Here is a 15,676-nt window from a genome sequence, read left to right as displayed (position 1 = left end):
GAACTCATGCGAAAGCGGTTTTAGATTCTCAGTGCTGTGCTTTAACCCGCTGCGCCACCAGGGAGGGCCCTCCCCCTTACATTTTAAGTTATTTCAGTTGTATACATTAAAATTTTTTAAAAGATTTATTTATTTGTGCATATAAGAACTGGGGTATAGACCAGTGGTGCAGAGGTGAGAGGATTCACCAGAGACAGAGTGGGGAGCAGAACAGGCAGAGCTACTGAAATTCACTGCTGAGGGGAGCAATGGGTGGGTCAGAGAGGTCTGCTGTGTCATGTGGGTCACCTCCCTGACAAGGGAGAGAACTCTGGCTGTAGCTGGTGACAGCACTGAGCCTTAACTCAGACAGGCCCTATTTTATATACATAAAATTTAAATAAGTATTTCCTCAATAGTAAAGACTATTAAAACACTTAATGAGTCAGAACTATAAAACTGCAAGACACTAATGATCATCCTACCCCAAAGAAAGCTTTATTACATTAGATCACTAAAACTCAAATATACAGCTATAATCAGATGTGAAATTAATTTTATGTATATACTCTTTTAAAGTATGGAAATACAAATCCATGTAACATTATCAAAATCCAGAAGCACATTCTCCAGCGATTTTTGAATAAGAATACACTTTATATTTTTTGATACTCTTTTCCATTCTAAAAAAAAATCACATGCTAGTTTTCAACAATAACCTAAACATACAAAAAATTAGGAGAATTCTATTAAGGTAGTCTAAATTTATTAAGAATACTTTACATTTTCAGAAGAATAACCTGTTTATATGGGTATGTCCCAGTTAATTTGACCAAAAAAAAAAAGGTCCTGAAAAAAAATAGATCCTGTGTAGTCAACATTCGCAAAAAAAGCCACACACTGAAAACACCATGAGCTCCCTCTATTGGATTTAGCAGACATGTCATGGATTCTATAATCCAGAGAGTCTGTTTAAAAAGATTTATACTTATTTTAAATTTAAGCATTTTTCAGTATTCCTCATAAAAACTCACAAAATGTACAAAAACATAAAACTGGCCTGTGATATTTCTAAGAACAAACTGTATGCAAAGATATATCCAAACTATTATGAAAAGTAATACCTATATTAAATGTTCTGGAAGTACCATAATTCTGTGGCATAATCTGAATATATAGTCTTAACTCACTTTCATATTACTGAACAAAATGTGATGCACTGTTTGAGAACCTTTATATAAGCTCTTAGGCTCAAACTGCATAAAATTCTACGATGAATAATTATAAGAAATCTGTTAAATATTAAATATATGCAGCTTTAATTACCTGAGAAGTTTCTGTTTCTGTTTGGTTGTTAGTGACTTTAAAAATTCAACTTCTGGATCTTCTTCACCTTCACTTGCAACATATTCCTGAGTCAACAAAGATGTTATTATTTTGCTAGACTAACTACAAGACAAGTTAGTTATCAATCCACAAAGAAAACATTTACAAATAAGACATTTTGTATTGGGGATATACTGTAGATGAGTATATATTGTGAACTGGGAAGATGGGGAATTAAAAATTCTTTCGTAGTCTACCTGCAAAGAAGGATAAGAATGTACTAAGAGTTTGCTAGCATTAAAACTTTATCAGAACCAATGTAATATCAATTTGCATCAAATATATCAAACAGTACAAATATATTATTATAGAGGTTATATAAATTATTCCTAGCAACTTTGAAATGCAATGTACCTCTCTTCAGTGCAGCAAAAGTTTACATCAGTGGGAATATCAGTTTTAACCTTGGCTCTATCTGAGATTACCCTTAAACTTCTCTGGGCTCCAGTTCCTTATCAAATAAAGTAAATTGTTTGTTTGAATTAGGCTATTTAAGACCCTTCCTTCAAATGCTATCACTTTCTGGATCTACACTGTAATAAACTGAGTAAGTTTCGAATATTTTCTATAATTTTTAGGGGCTTGTTTTTATTTTATACCCTCTCCCCATTTGTCCTATTTAATGTCACTTGAGGGGTAAGTTGGCAGGAAGGAAAAAATAACAACCTTATCACCAGTTTGGTTACGTTTTATCTACACATAAACTCGGAGGAACAGTTCATTTATTAAAATATAGGTTTTAAAAACAACTTCTTATTTAGGTTAAAATAAGCAAAACTAAATATATTTTAGGCATTTTTCTTGCTCTCTCTTACTTTCCTATGGATATATGCATATTTGAAAACATTAAGTAGCAATTCACAGGCAATCACATTTAGATTTATAGACATTTTCAGCTTACTGATAAAAAGATCATTACCTGTGATGGATCATTTACGGTCAAGTTTCTCCCCAGTACATTTCGTTTCAGTGCAAACCCACTGTTTCTCATCTCCGCTATTAGCTCCGAGGGGTGCATAGATGGCCCTGTTCACAAAAATCACAGTTTGAATGTATCATTTATATCTCTCTACCTTTTTCGGACTCCACAGTAGGAATGCAGTTGAAGCTTTGTTAAGTAAAATCACAGCTAAATCAACTCAATAATCTTCTGCTGAGCAAATAATCAGATATGATTTTCTAAAACAGCAGTCTGGAGATTCAGAATAGAAAATAATTGCATTTTTTCTTTACATGCTAGGGGATTCTCTTATGTAACTTTGTGATATTGAAAAAGATACACTTAGATGTTATCTACTTGGCAGGTTTTAGTATAAAATCAAAGCAAAGTGGTAAAAAACAAACTTCCAATAGTTACTCTAATTCTAAATTTAAAAGAGATACAAAATTTTAGTTATACAAGCAGTTTATTTACCTGGTTTCCAATTCAAATTTCTCATCCTAGCTTATTAAATATCAGTATAGACTATATTGCCACATGGCTGCTAATTATCAACCATGTGCATGCATGTACACACATGTGCACTATGGTTAACAAGAAAGAACTTTATCTTTCATATATAGATTTCAAAATTTCTAATTATTAGGGGTCAGTGACAGGTGGTTTTAAGCTGGCTTACAGAAAGTATGTATGTAGTAAATTTTTTGCAAACTCCTTTGGCCACATTTGCAAAGTCCCAAACTGACAACTAAGCTTCTTTTTGATCACACATGTACTAAAGATGAATGATATATATTTCGGAGATATGATTAAAAAAATTTAAATGTTTGCCGTCTTCCCTTACACATTATTGTATTTATGTAAGATAGGAGCATTTTCTCCTCTTTCATTTATTCCAGTTTCATTTTGTTTTCCCTGAATAAAGCGAATAATGGCAATCTTTTATGAAGTTTCTAGGGGATTCTTTCAGAAAGGTTCTAGGGGTCAAAATCATCTACACTTGTTTAAGTAAGATACACTGATGATATGTCTGTAATACAAGGTAGAATAAGGCAGCTCCTGATGACAAGGACCTCATAAGGAAGGGTGGTAAGTAGACAAATCGTCAGGAACTGATTCTCTAGTTTGTGATTAAATACGTCATATATTAAGTTTTTCCAGTGCTTTATTAGTCTTTTACCACACATATATACATTCAACCTACAAGTTACTGTGAAAATATAAGCAATCAAGTTCTAATCTGTTTACCAGTCAGGTAGTATCTTTGATAAAAAGTTTTGGTCAGAAAAGTTAAGAAAGTTAGTAGTACTAGACTATGGGCTTTACAGTTCTATTCCTATTACTGTGAACAACTGAACTTGGCTCTAGGTATTAGGAAGATATAAGGAAAAACTCTATTATTAGAATATGGGGAGTATTAATGATGTGATGCTTTAACCTACTGAAAAAAATCTTATTTAATTATAAGCAAAACAATATAAAGCAGCATCTTCAGTTCATTTGATATTAACATTTATTTTAAAGTAATAAAAGATATTTTTCTTTTATATAAAATATTCATTCTTATGAGTTAATTTAATGACTTTTAATTGTTATAATTTGGTTGTTAATACTGGTAATAAAACCTTAAAATAAAAAGTGAATTTTGAATCTTAGTACTGGCTGCCTCAAGATGGCATAAAAGTGTTAATAAAATGATAGCTTTAATTACAGAATGTTCATTTTGCTGGCTTCTCAAATTTCACATGTAGGAACATATTTTATAGAGTAGGAGATGCCTCTTCTGGAGGGTCAAAATTAATTTCCTTGTCAACAACTTTTTTGTATATTAAATGAATTCAAAAAGCAAGCATACTAAGAATTAGGATAAAAAGCACTCCTCTATAGAAAGGGCCAAAGTGCTTGCCCATTATGATAAGAGGTTACTAATTTCATCAGTTTTCATCAAAAGATGGGTGATTTTAATAAAATGTTTTAGAAAACATGCTTTTTACATTTTTAATACAGTACTTCCAACTACTTCAAGGAAATGAACTCTTTCCCCAGACTGACAGAATTACAGATTATGAAACAAACATTATTAGTCTTCTAGCAATTCTTTTTAGCCCTCTAGCATTTTATATTTCTTCAAAACCCCAACTGAGGTCTATGTAGTATGTATATTTAACATACACTTACTATGTAAGATTGTAAATACAGTGCCTAGTTAAAAGTATCTGATAGCAGTAAAATTAACAATTATTGTTTTTTATCAATAGCTATAAAAAGTTTATTATATATTTCTTCTTATTAAAAAATACGCAGTGAGGGCCCTCCCTGGTGGCGCAGCGGGTTAAAGCACAGCACTGAGAATCTAAAGCCGCTTCCGCATGAGTTCGATTCCCGCCTGCCCCGGAGGTGACCACATGGCGTGGCAGACCTCTCCTGACCCTCCCACTGCTCCCCTCAGCAGTGTACTTTGTCGATCTGCCTGTTCTGCTCCCCACTCTGTCTCTGGTGAAGCCTTTCGCTGCCCCTGAGCCTCTGGCCTGTACCCCAGTTCTGTATGCACAAATAAATAAATCTTTAAAAAAAAAAATACGCAGTGAATGGGAACAACAAAACTTGGGGACGGTATAGAGAAAAAGTACTCCATTGTTGCTAGAAGTGCAATTTGGTGCCTCTATGGTAAAAAGTATGGAGCTACCTTAAACAAATAAAAATGGAAAGCTTCTATGATCCACCAATATTTCTGGTAGGTATTTACCTGAAGAATATGAAAACTCTAATATGAAAAGACTTATGCCTTCCTTTGTTCACAGCTGAACTTTCCACAACTGCCAATCACAACTGCCCAGTCACAAGTGTCCATTGGCAGACACTGGATAAAGAAATGATGGAATATATTCCCAATAGAACACTACTCAGCTATTTACAAAAGATAAAATATAGTACTCTCTGGGATAAAATGGATGAACTTGAGGTGACTATGCTAAGTGAAGTAAGCCAAAAAGTGAAAGACAGACATTGGATTGTTTCACTTATCTGTGGAGTATAAATAACCAAAAAACATACTAGCAAAGCACAGAAAAAACAATTCTTAGGCCCTGTAAAAAACATACCGGTTGTCAGAGGGAACAGGGGGAAAGATGACAGGATAGAGGACACCAGCACAGGATTTTTGTGAGGGTAAGTGAAGTACCCCAAAGTTATACAGACATGTAAATGACTGCCATATTTAATTAAAAAATTTTTTCAAGTAACATTTTTCAAAACCTAGTCTTCCTGACATACTTTTTTGTACTTAATCATTTTATCACTAAAAGCTCTGGGTTTAGATGACGTGACAAGTCAGTTTAACTAAGATATATTTAGCAAGGTATCTTTACACTTTCATGTTATTTTGACAGTGGCTATGTAGAATTAAATTGAGATTAGACGCAAACTATTTTTTAGCAGAAAGTACGATGAAAATAAAGATTTTCTCTCAGAAAATTAAATTATTTTCTCTCAGAAAATAAAGATTTCCAGAAGGCACATTATGTTGTATAAAAATTATATGCTTGTAAAAAAGGGTTCAATCTACTCATTAAAAGACATTTTTATAGAACTAAGCAAAAGAAGTAGGTTAAAAAATGTTCTATGGTAAAATATATACTTTTATCAGAGACTAATATGTGAAGTCAAAAGTTCTAGTTCTGAGAAAGGCTGTATCTGACTTCATAATTAGATGATAGTAGTCTTAGGTGAATCGTACAATGCACAGGAGGAAGACAAACATTGTAGGCAGAGATATTTATATTTCACTGCTAGCACCAGGCCCACCTGCTTTTCCCAAACCAGATTATCTTCCATTCAAAGTTCATCATTCCTTTCAAAGAAAACATTATCTTTTACATTTTATGGTATTCAGTGGGAGGAAGGAGGAACCTGAGTTGTAGGTTAGGGAGGGCTGTGTTAAAATGCAAATGCTTTCCTTCCCCCAAATGCAATACACATATTTAGTTTAATTGGATGCTATATGCTGAATTTAAAATGCTAAAGTATAGTAAGTATAGTCTTGTTTGCTATTACAGTTGTGATAAACTTCCTTCTCATTGTATATGTGAGTATATGTATATTTAGTTTTAACTTTAAGCTGTGGAAAACTTCAACCTAGAAAGAATAATGTAACGCACCCATGTACTCATCACAAAGCTTCAGTAATTATCAATATTTTGTGATTCTTATTTATCAATTACCTCCAATTTTGTTTCTTGAACTGGGGTACAGGCCAGAGGTGCAGGGGCAGTAAGAGGATTCACCACAGAAAGAATGGGGAGCAGAACAGGCCGAATGATGAAGTATACTGCTAAGGGGAGCAGCGGGTGGGCCAGGAGAGGTCTGCCACGCCATGTGAATCACCTCCCGGGCAGGTAGGGCTCGAACACGAATGGGAAAGTGGCTTTAGCTTCTTAGTGCAGTGCTTTAACCTGCTGCGCCACCAGGGAGGGACCTCTTGATACAGTTTTTTTCAAACAAAATTGTAGATATAACCTTGGTATGTGTCACTTTCTTCAATTGTTCCCCAAATTATCTTTTTATACCTGACTTATTCAAATTACAATCAAAGTATTTGGCTCATATATCTCTGGAGTCTCTTTTAATCTAAAAATATTTACCAACCTTTCCACAAGTCTTCCTTTATTACTAATCACTTTTTGAAGAAATGGGGTATATATCCTATAGAATATCCCAGATTTTAGATAATAATGTCATTTACTATCCTTCAATATATTATGACCTCTATAAACAAAAACATTCTGGCTAATAAACTAGATTAATGAAAAAAGGCTGTTTTCACGATGTATTTACTGTAGTCATAGTAATAGTAGTATTACCTTAAAAATAAGCCCTCAAACTTTACTACAAATAAGATGGTTCTTATTCCCATGAAAGTATAACCTTTGCTCTCTTTAATAAAGTTAAATCAACTCTACTCAGTGAATAAGCCACTCCTTGTCACTAAATATAAATAGATGTTTATAGAGATATCAGTCATAGTGTACAATCAAGAAGGAGATCGATGTCTGCTAAGAATTATCAAGAATTATCTCATGCTTATATTTGATTCCTATTATTACCTAACCTTTTTAGTTTTAAGAAAGCTATCTTAAAAAAAGATTTAACAAGGGGACACAGTGGGAACATGCAGCACAAGTCTCAGAGAAAAAGTGAACAAAGCTATTAATAAAGTGTGTGGGTGATTTTTATTTATATAGATGGGAATGTTTTATGTATGATTTTCTAAAGGTTATGCAAGAACCAATTGTACTGAATTGTAATAAAACTGCTCCATACTGGGAATTTTCCTGACACACTGCCAGTTCATCTTTGTGGAGGCTAGAAACAATAGTGTTTCTTGTTGCCCTTATCCCAAGTTCATACTAAAGACAGCTATTTTGATTGCTCTTAAAAAATACAACGTAAAGGAAAAATTAAACACTTAGTTTTAGTCTATGTGTCTGGAAAATATACAAAAGCAAGGAAAGATGAAACTGCTAATAAAAATACACTTTATTAAAAACAACTTTGCCTCAGAATCAATACAGTTAAAGACATATGACTTATATTTATTATGTCTTTAAACCCACATTTTCAACTTAATTTATATACAAATATTTTAGTAATAATGTATGTGGCAACAGTAAAGTAAATTTATAATCCTAGTAGATAAGAAAAACCACTAATGGTGTGATAAACATGAACTATTGGAAGTTAATATTACATTTATTCATTCTGCATATGTGAACTGGGTTACAGGTTAAAAGTATAGGGCAGGGGATGTGAGAAGATTCCCCAGAAACAGGCGTATCCACTGAAATATACTGCTAAGGGAAGCAGAGGGTGAGACAGGAGAGGTTTACTGCACATTATGTCAGTTAGCTCCCTGATCGGGGATTAAACTCAAGCAGTGGCGATGACAGTGCTGAGACTTAACCCCTAGGCCACCAGGAAAAAGACCCAGAAATTAGTATATTTTAAATACATAGAAGAATGTGAATACTCATGACAAGTTATGTGTCATGAACTTCAAAAACATATTGAGTCAAAGAAGTTAGACAGTAACTCATTTTTACAATTCCACTTATATGAAATTCATGAATAGGTAAACTAATATATGGGATTGCAAATTAGACTAGTGGTGGAAGAAGTTCACTAGAAAGGGCGCAGCGATGGCAATGCACTATGCTTTGTCTTGTCAGGCAGTTACAAGGATACCCGCATTTGTCAAACTCAAACTCTACACTCAAGACAAGTGTGTTTTACTTAAAAAGTAACAAATGATATTTTCTTTTGGAGAAAATAAGTTCATGTGAAAGAACAGGAAAATATATATTGCAAGTTTGTGTCATAAGATATTCAGAGAAGATAATATACAGTGATATTTAGAAGAGTCAGCCAAGTTTTTCAGTTTAATCACTCACTAGACTATTATTTACTAAGCATGTACACTGTGCAAGGCACTGAGGATTACAAAGACAAATAAGAGACAGTCTCTGTTTCAGAAAAGGTTATACTTTCCAGGAACAAACCAAAAACTGAATTTCATTTTCAAACAAACTCTCACAGGATTTAGAAAAGGTTTAAAAAAAAGGCATTATGAGTGGATCACAGAGGTTCACGTTAAGATTCATTATGTCTGTATACACAATTGACTATTATTCACAAACAAAAAAAAAAAAAACACATGCCTTTTACAGCAACATGGATGGAGCTGGAAAAGATCATGCTTAGTGAAATAAGCCAGAAAGAAAAGGAAAAATACTGGATGGTTTCACTCATAGCAGGAATATAACGGATCAGGTGAGAAAATAATAATAATGAACAGTTATATACCAGAGACATTTTTGGGGGGTGGAGTGGGGAATGGGATCAAAAACAGTGGGGGAAGGAAATGCACTGGACTATGGTGATGGGAAGCCCAAAGGGGATTGCAACTAAGATGGAAAAATTCACAAAATTATATAAAAATAAACTATTAAAAAAAAACTGAATGAAGTCAAATATTATGGTCACTCGTTTCATAATCAGGTAATACAAGAAGTAATTTTTATTAAAGTTAAAAATATTTTAAGTCAATTTATAAAAAAAAAACCAAGATTCATTATGTCTGACTTGGGTAGAGAATGAATATTTACCAGGGGAGGTAAATTTCATTCATTCTTTTTCCTATGGTAATCACTTGCTAATCTCCTTTATTTGAAACTGGCAGACTTTGATGTTAATGGGAAGAGTTATATAAAAGAGTTATGACTATATGAGAATCATACTTTCTTCTTTGAGATTATGGGTGGTCTAGATACTGCTAGCCCCACACATGATTTTAACACTGAGCAGAGCCATTTTTCTGACAGGATTATAATTAATTTGTTAATTTCAATTCCAAAGCACAGCCATTCTACAACAAATTTAATTACTATGTCATAATAGCTCTTACAGTTTGAAATGACTTAACCACTGGTAATCACTAAAATAGCTAATATTTTAAGTACAATTTAAGAGCATCATTTTAACCTTCAAGACACTATGACTTGACAAATTTTACTGAATAATCTCATTAGTTTTCAGTGTTCCTTTCAGCTAGCTCCCACATAAATGTATGTATACATGTATGTATGTATATATATATATGTTCCTGACTGACTTAATACAAATAAAGGAAAGAAATGGTGCTTAACTTTACTTCCCTTATTTCCCTTATTTTGAGGTCAATCCCTTATTTATTTGATAGACTTAATAACTATTTGAGGAGTTTAGCTTTAATGAGAGTTTAGTAGCACAAATACTTCAATAGTAGACTTATGTTTAAGGATTAAAAGTATATCTGACATCAGTTGTGGTAGCTATATATACTGGTAGGATTCAACTTCTTCAAGGAGTTGCCTAAGGGAATTCCCTAACAGATATGGGGTATTTGCAGAGTGCTACTAAGTTTATCATTTTTCTTTCTTTTTGTCTAAAGATTTATTTATTTATGCATATAAAAACTGGGGTATAGGCTGCAGGTGCAGGAGGTGAGAGGATTCACCAGAGACAAAGTGGAGAACAGACAGGCAGATGTACTGAAATATACTACTGAGAGAAGCAGTGGGCAGAAGAGGTCTGCTGTGCTATGGGGGGTCATCTCCCTGGCCAGGCATCAAACTTGTGAAGTGGCTCAGTACAGCTTCATAGTGCTGTGCTTTAATCCCTTGTGCTACCAGGGAGGGCCCCACATTGGGAATTTAAGGGATAAAGTGAACAACATGCAAGAGCAGGTTGTTAATACAGAGAGGGAAACTCCAAGAAAGAATCTAAAAGAATTAGAAATATCACTAATAGAAAAACACTTTTGATACTGGGCACAGTTAAGAAAAGAATCAGTGACTTTTTAGATTTGTCAAAATAAACTTCCTAAAAGAGAAAAGTAAAAATCGATAGAAAATGGAAGAGAAAAAAAAAGAAAGAAAGAAAATGAGAATAAGAACTTTTTTTCCTATATAATGTATGATTTATCCAGGTACTGAGACTAGACACAGAAAGTAGATTAGTGACTGCCTACGGTTGGAAGAGTCTGAGAAGTGTGGCATGAAGGCTGAGGGCCAGGAAGTTTCCTTTTAGAATAATAAAATGTTCTAAAACTGGGCCTCCGTGGTGGCACAAGGGGTTAAGACGCAGCACTGAAACTGTAGGCAGCCACTGCAGCACAAGTTCAATCCCTGGCTAGGGAGGTGACCCCATGGCGCATCAGACTTCTCCTAACTTGCCTACTGCTCCCCTACTCAGCAGTATATTTCAATAGTTCTGCCTGTTCTGCTCCCCACTCTTGTCTCTGGCAAATCCTCTCAGCCCCCGCATCTCTGACTAACACCCTAGTTCTTGTGTGCATAAATAAATAAATCTTAAAAAATGTTGTAAAACTGACTGTGGTGATAGATGTACAACTATGTGAATATATTAAGACACTGAACTATATAACTTTAAATGGATGAATTGTAATATATGTAAACTGTAGCCCAATAAAGCTGTTAAAATAATATTTGCTTAAGAAGATAAAAAGACATGCCACAGACTAGGAGAAGTATTTGTGGATGACACCTCTGATCTAAAGGGCTGTTATGGAAAATACACAGAGAACTCCTAAAATTCAATAAGAAGAAAACAACCCAATTTAAAGAAACAATAACCTTTATACCTTACCAAGAACATAGATAGATGGCAAATAAGTACATGAAAAGATTGTTGTATCATATGTTATTGGGTTAGGCAAATGAAAAGAAAAACAAGATACTAGTACACACCTACTAGAACGGCTAAACTTCAGAATACTGACGGCAGCAGATGCTGGTGAGGATGTGGAACAAAAGGAACTCTCTTATTTCATTACAGCTACTTTTAAAGACAGTTTGGGATTTTCCTATAAAACTAAACATACTCTTACCACATGACCTAGCAATAGCAACCATCCTTGGAATTTACCCAAAGGAATAGAAACTTATGTCTACACAAACAGCTGCAAATGGATGTTTACAGCAGCTTTTTTCATAATTAACAAAATTTAATAGCAATTAAGATGTCCTTCAATGGCTGAATGCTTATCAGTAAACCATGGTACAGCCAAACAATGGAATATTACTCAATACTAGGCAGAAATGAGTTATTAAGCCATGAAGAGATACAGAAGAACTTAACTATATATGACTAAAGAAGGCTACACACTGTAAGATTCCCACTATATGATCTTGAAAAGGCAAAACTACGGAGACAATAAAATGATCAGTTGTTGTGGAGGGATGAGAAAGGACGGGGGGATGAACAGATGGAGCACAGAGACTTTTCAGGACAGTGAGACTACTCTGTACTACACTATAATTATAGAATATATATGCCATTATATAGTTGTTTAAACCCACAAAATGTATACAGCAAGAACAAGACCTATGGTAAACCACAAACTTTGGGTAATAAATGCTATCTTAATGTAAGTTCACCAATTATAAGGAAATTCTTTTGGAAGATATTGGTTGAATTCTCCTGATAGTGAGAGAGCATTATGAATGCAAGGGAAAAAGAGCATATGGAAAATCTTTATCTTTCTTTTAATTTTGTTATGAACCTGAAACTTCTGTAAAAAATAAAATCTAGCAAGATAAAATACACACAAAAAATTTAGTAGATATACAGTATATAAACCTATTAAATCCATTGAGAACCAAAACCCCAATTAATTTGTTGAAAACCTCTATTGTGCATTAAAAAAAGATGTTTACTTTCAATATACATTAAAAATATGAGTAACAGATGCTGAGAATCATTAATAAGAATAAAGACTATGAAGTATAGATAAAAGGTTGGTAGGATGGCTATTTAGTTATATTGTAATATAACCTAATATAGATAAAATTCAGTCATCACTGAAGCTTACAAGTTTCAGAAGGATGTAAGTAGTGTGGATGAAAACTTACATAGTTAAGATGATCTTATCAGTGGAAAAGATATTCTAAACCAGCTTAGCCCGAAGAAGCATTTTGATTGCCTAATTTAACTTTGTAAAGGAGAAGTAAATCTTATAGCTGGTCTCTGTAAACCTCACAGCTGGAACATTCTAACAGCACCTTGCAGGTTCCAGTGATCAAAGTAAGTTACTTTATATACTAAACTAAGAATTTCATAATAGAAATAATGTAACACCAGGGGGTACCGTTATCATGAAATAATTACACTCCTGGGAGATTACAGGCACAAGGCTGTACCCCAGGGGTGTGATTATCCCATGATAACCACATCCACTGAAATTGCCTTATTGCAAAAATAATCTCTATTCACTGGTGAGACATTATTCAATAGGTGATTTTTTTTTTAAATGAAAAGATTTTTTTTTAGCTTGAATCAGCAAGTGGATTAGGAAATTGGCCAGTTTATTTTTCACTGCATTCTAATTCAGAACACAACGTCGCTATTATTTGCTTTTCTATTTGATATGGTAGAATTCTGATTTTGTTTCTGAGAAATCTTTAATGGTTTCTATTAATATCAGTTAAGTGGTACTGCTAAATTCAATTCAAACTTTAAAGGCATTAACTGAGCAATACAATTCAAACTAATTTATCCTATGCATAGTTTTTCTAAAAAATATTTATTTAAAATTTTATAAATGTAATTTACCTTCACTGCTGCTTAGCCAGATAAGCAAACAGATGAAATTAAAAATCTCAAGTAATCTCACAACCCAGATACAAACACTTCTAATGTGCTGGTCTTTCCTTTTCCAGGATTTTTGGGAAAGTATGTGTCCATATGTCTTCCCAAAGTTCAGTTGTTCTTATACAACCGAAAGTGATGATTCTCAATCTTTTTTTTAAGATTTATTTATTTATGCATACAGAACTGGGGTACAGGCCAGAGGTGCAGAGGTGGTGAGAAGATTCACCAGAGACAGAGTGGGGAGCAGAACGGGCAGATATGACTAAGTACACTGCTAAGGGGAGGAGCGGGTCAGGAGAAGTCTGCTGTGCCATGTAGTCACCCCCTAACCAGGGATTGAACTTATGTTGAAGTGGCTGTGGCAAGCATAGTGATGAGCTTTAACCTGTTGCACCACCAGGGAGGACCCTGGCTCTCAATCTTGACAGTGTATCATAAATACATGTGTAATTTTCATCAGTTTATGTGGTAGCATAGACAATGAAAGTTACGATCTATTTTTTTATCATAATCTCCTCAGAGTACACTGCTTTGAGATACTCTTAGGGAAGTGAAGTATAGGATTTAAGAAATTAACAATGGCCGTGTCTTTACAGTATTTGTTCTCATATACATTTTATCTGTTTGAAAGGAAAAAATGGAAATTGAAGTTTTCCTAATGTCTACTTCCATAAACCTTGGAAATGAATTCAGGCAAAATGAATTCAGTCGCTAATTATTTCTCATCATTAACATAACCTTTAAACATAAAACATAACAATAACTCCTTGCTTTCATTAACTATTTGTATTATTCTGAAAATAAATTTAATATGGGCATATACCTTCGAACTACAAATCTCATCATCACCAAAGGGAGGATTGCTAGGACCCCAGGAGAGAGAGGGGCTAAGGAGCCATTTTGTTTGGATATAAAACCAGACACGTGGGCTTTGAGGTCTCTTGGCCTCGAGGCTTACAATAACTCCTTGTTATTGTAAGCTCTTGGCTTTTCACTGGTTTTGTGTGCGACTGGGGCTCCAGGTCAGTGGAACTTGTAGGATGCATTAACCAACTTATCTCTTTCTCTTTTCCCCTGAGTTATTAATTTCCCTTTCTCTTGTAAATAAACCCATTATTAACCTTTTTGCGTGTGCCTGCAGTTGAATCTTATTATAAGTCCTCTGAGCCGACGGGTGAGGACCCACAGTCAGGCAATCCAAATCACACTGGGGTTGCCCTGTAACAGTTCTACTCATTCAACATCATCCAAGAGAAATCTGTGCTTGTTTTTCTTCTGTTGTTTCTGTCAGGTCATCTTTCCTTTCCAACTATGTTAAATCTTAAACCAAATTTATGGTTCTCGCTGGGTGGAAGGCATTCTTCCTGCGTAAGAAACAAAATGTTCTTCTCTAAGGTCTTGTATCCTTTCTGCCATTTTGGTATCAGATTGGTATCTTTTCCAACAAATGGTATTCCTTACCCCTTATTCTAAAATTACTTCCCATTTTTTTTTTAAAAAAAAAAAAAAGACAAATAGAATCAAACACTAGGTGCCAATCACAACAAATCCCAGCACCCAATCTAATTTTCATCACAGAATTTATAAATATCTACTATTTTTTATTAGTTTATTTTGTCAGTGCCAGTATAATGGAATGAAGAACCTACTCTAACACTGTGATCCAATAGCCTAGAAAAACACCTGGCACAATAAGTGACTGCTGAGTATCTGAGCGAGCTTGTTTTTATTTTTTTACTAACCTCTTACTAATATACAGTTAGGGTTGTTTCTATAAGCTTTTGAGTATCTACTTTATCATTTTATAAATTTCTGGAAGCTGAGTTTTTATGTAAAAGGATACACATTTTTACAGATTTTGATATATAAAATGACTTTAGAAAGGCCACTCTTAGTGGATTGAAAGGTTCAATTTACCACACTTGCTCCACCCTGGGTATATAGTTCTTTTGAATCTTTACCAATTTTGATCAGTGAACAGATAACAATTATTTTAGCTTTTACTTCTTTTGGTTATTATGGTCTTGCAGTGTAACAGCCTCTTGAATTTCTCTGTTTGCAAACCACTTATATTTATGGCCTTTGTTTCTTGTGTTTGTATGTTCAACTTTTTCATATTGACGTGACAGATCATTTTAAATTTCAGTGATATTAATATAGTTTTAA

At 34.0% G+C, this 15,676-nt stretch overlaps 1 protein-coding gene across 1 annotated transcript in view; it reads right to left on the bottom strand.

The window, feature by feature from the left end:
- The window catches only part of CIR1 (corepressor interacting with RBPJ, 1), a 30,349-nt gene that overhangs the window by 1,596 nt on the left and 13,077 nt on the right, over window positions 1-15,676 (bottom strand). Inside the window, exons 8-9 of the mRNA XM_004674519.2 lie at window positions 2,285-2,391; window positions 1,306-1,391 (exon numbers count right to left, since the gene is read on the bottom strand). Coding sequence (XP_004674576.1) covers window positions 1,306-1,391; window positions 2,285-2,391 — 193 coding nt within the window. The remainder of the gene's footprint in view (window positions 1-1,305; window positions 1,392-2,284; window positions 2,392-15,676) is intronic.

The sequence above is a fragment of the Condylura cristata genome, unplaced genomic scaffold (assembly GCF_000260355.1).
Source record: "Condylura cristata isolate star-nosed mole 26May11 unplaced genomic scaffold, ConCri1.0 scaffold00002, whole genome shotgun sequence".
Lineage (NCBI taxonomy): Eukaryota > Metazoa > Chordata > Mammalia > Eulipotyphla > Talpidae > Condylura > Condylura cristata.
The sequence above is the reverse complement of the archived record's forward strand: the minus strand, read 5'-3'. Positions and strand labels throughout refer to the sequence as shown.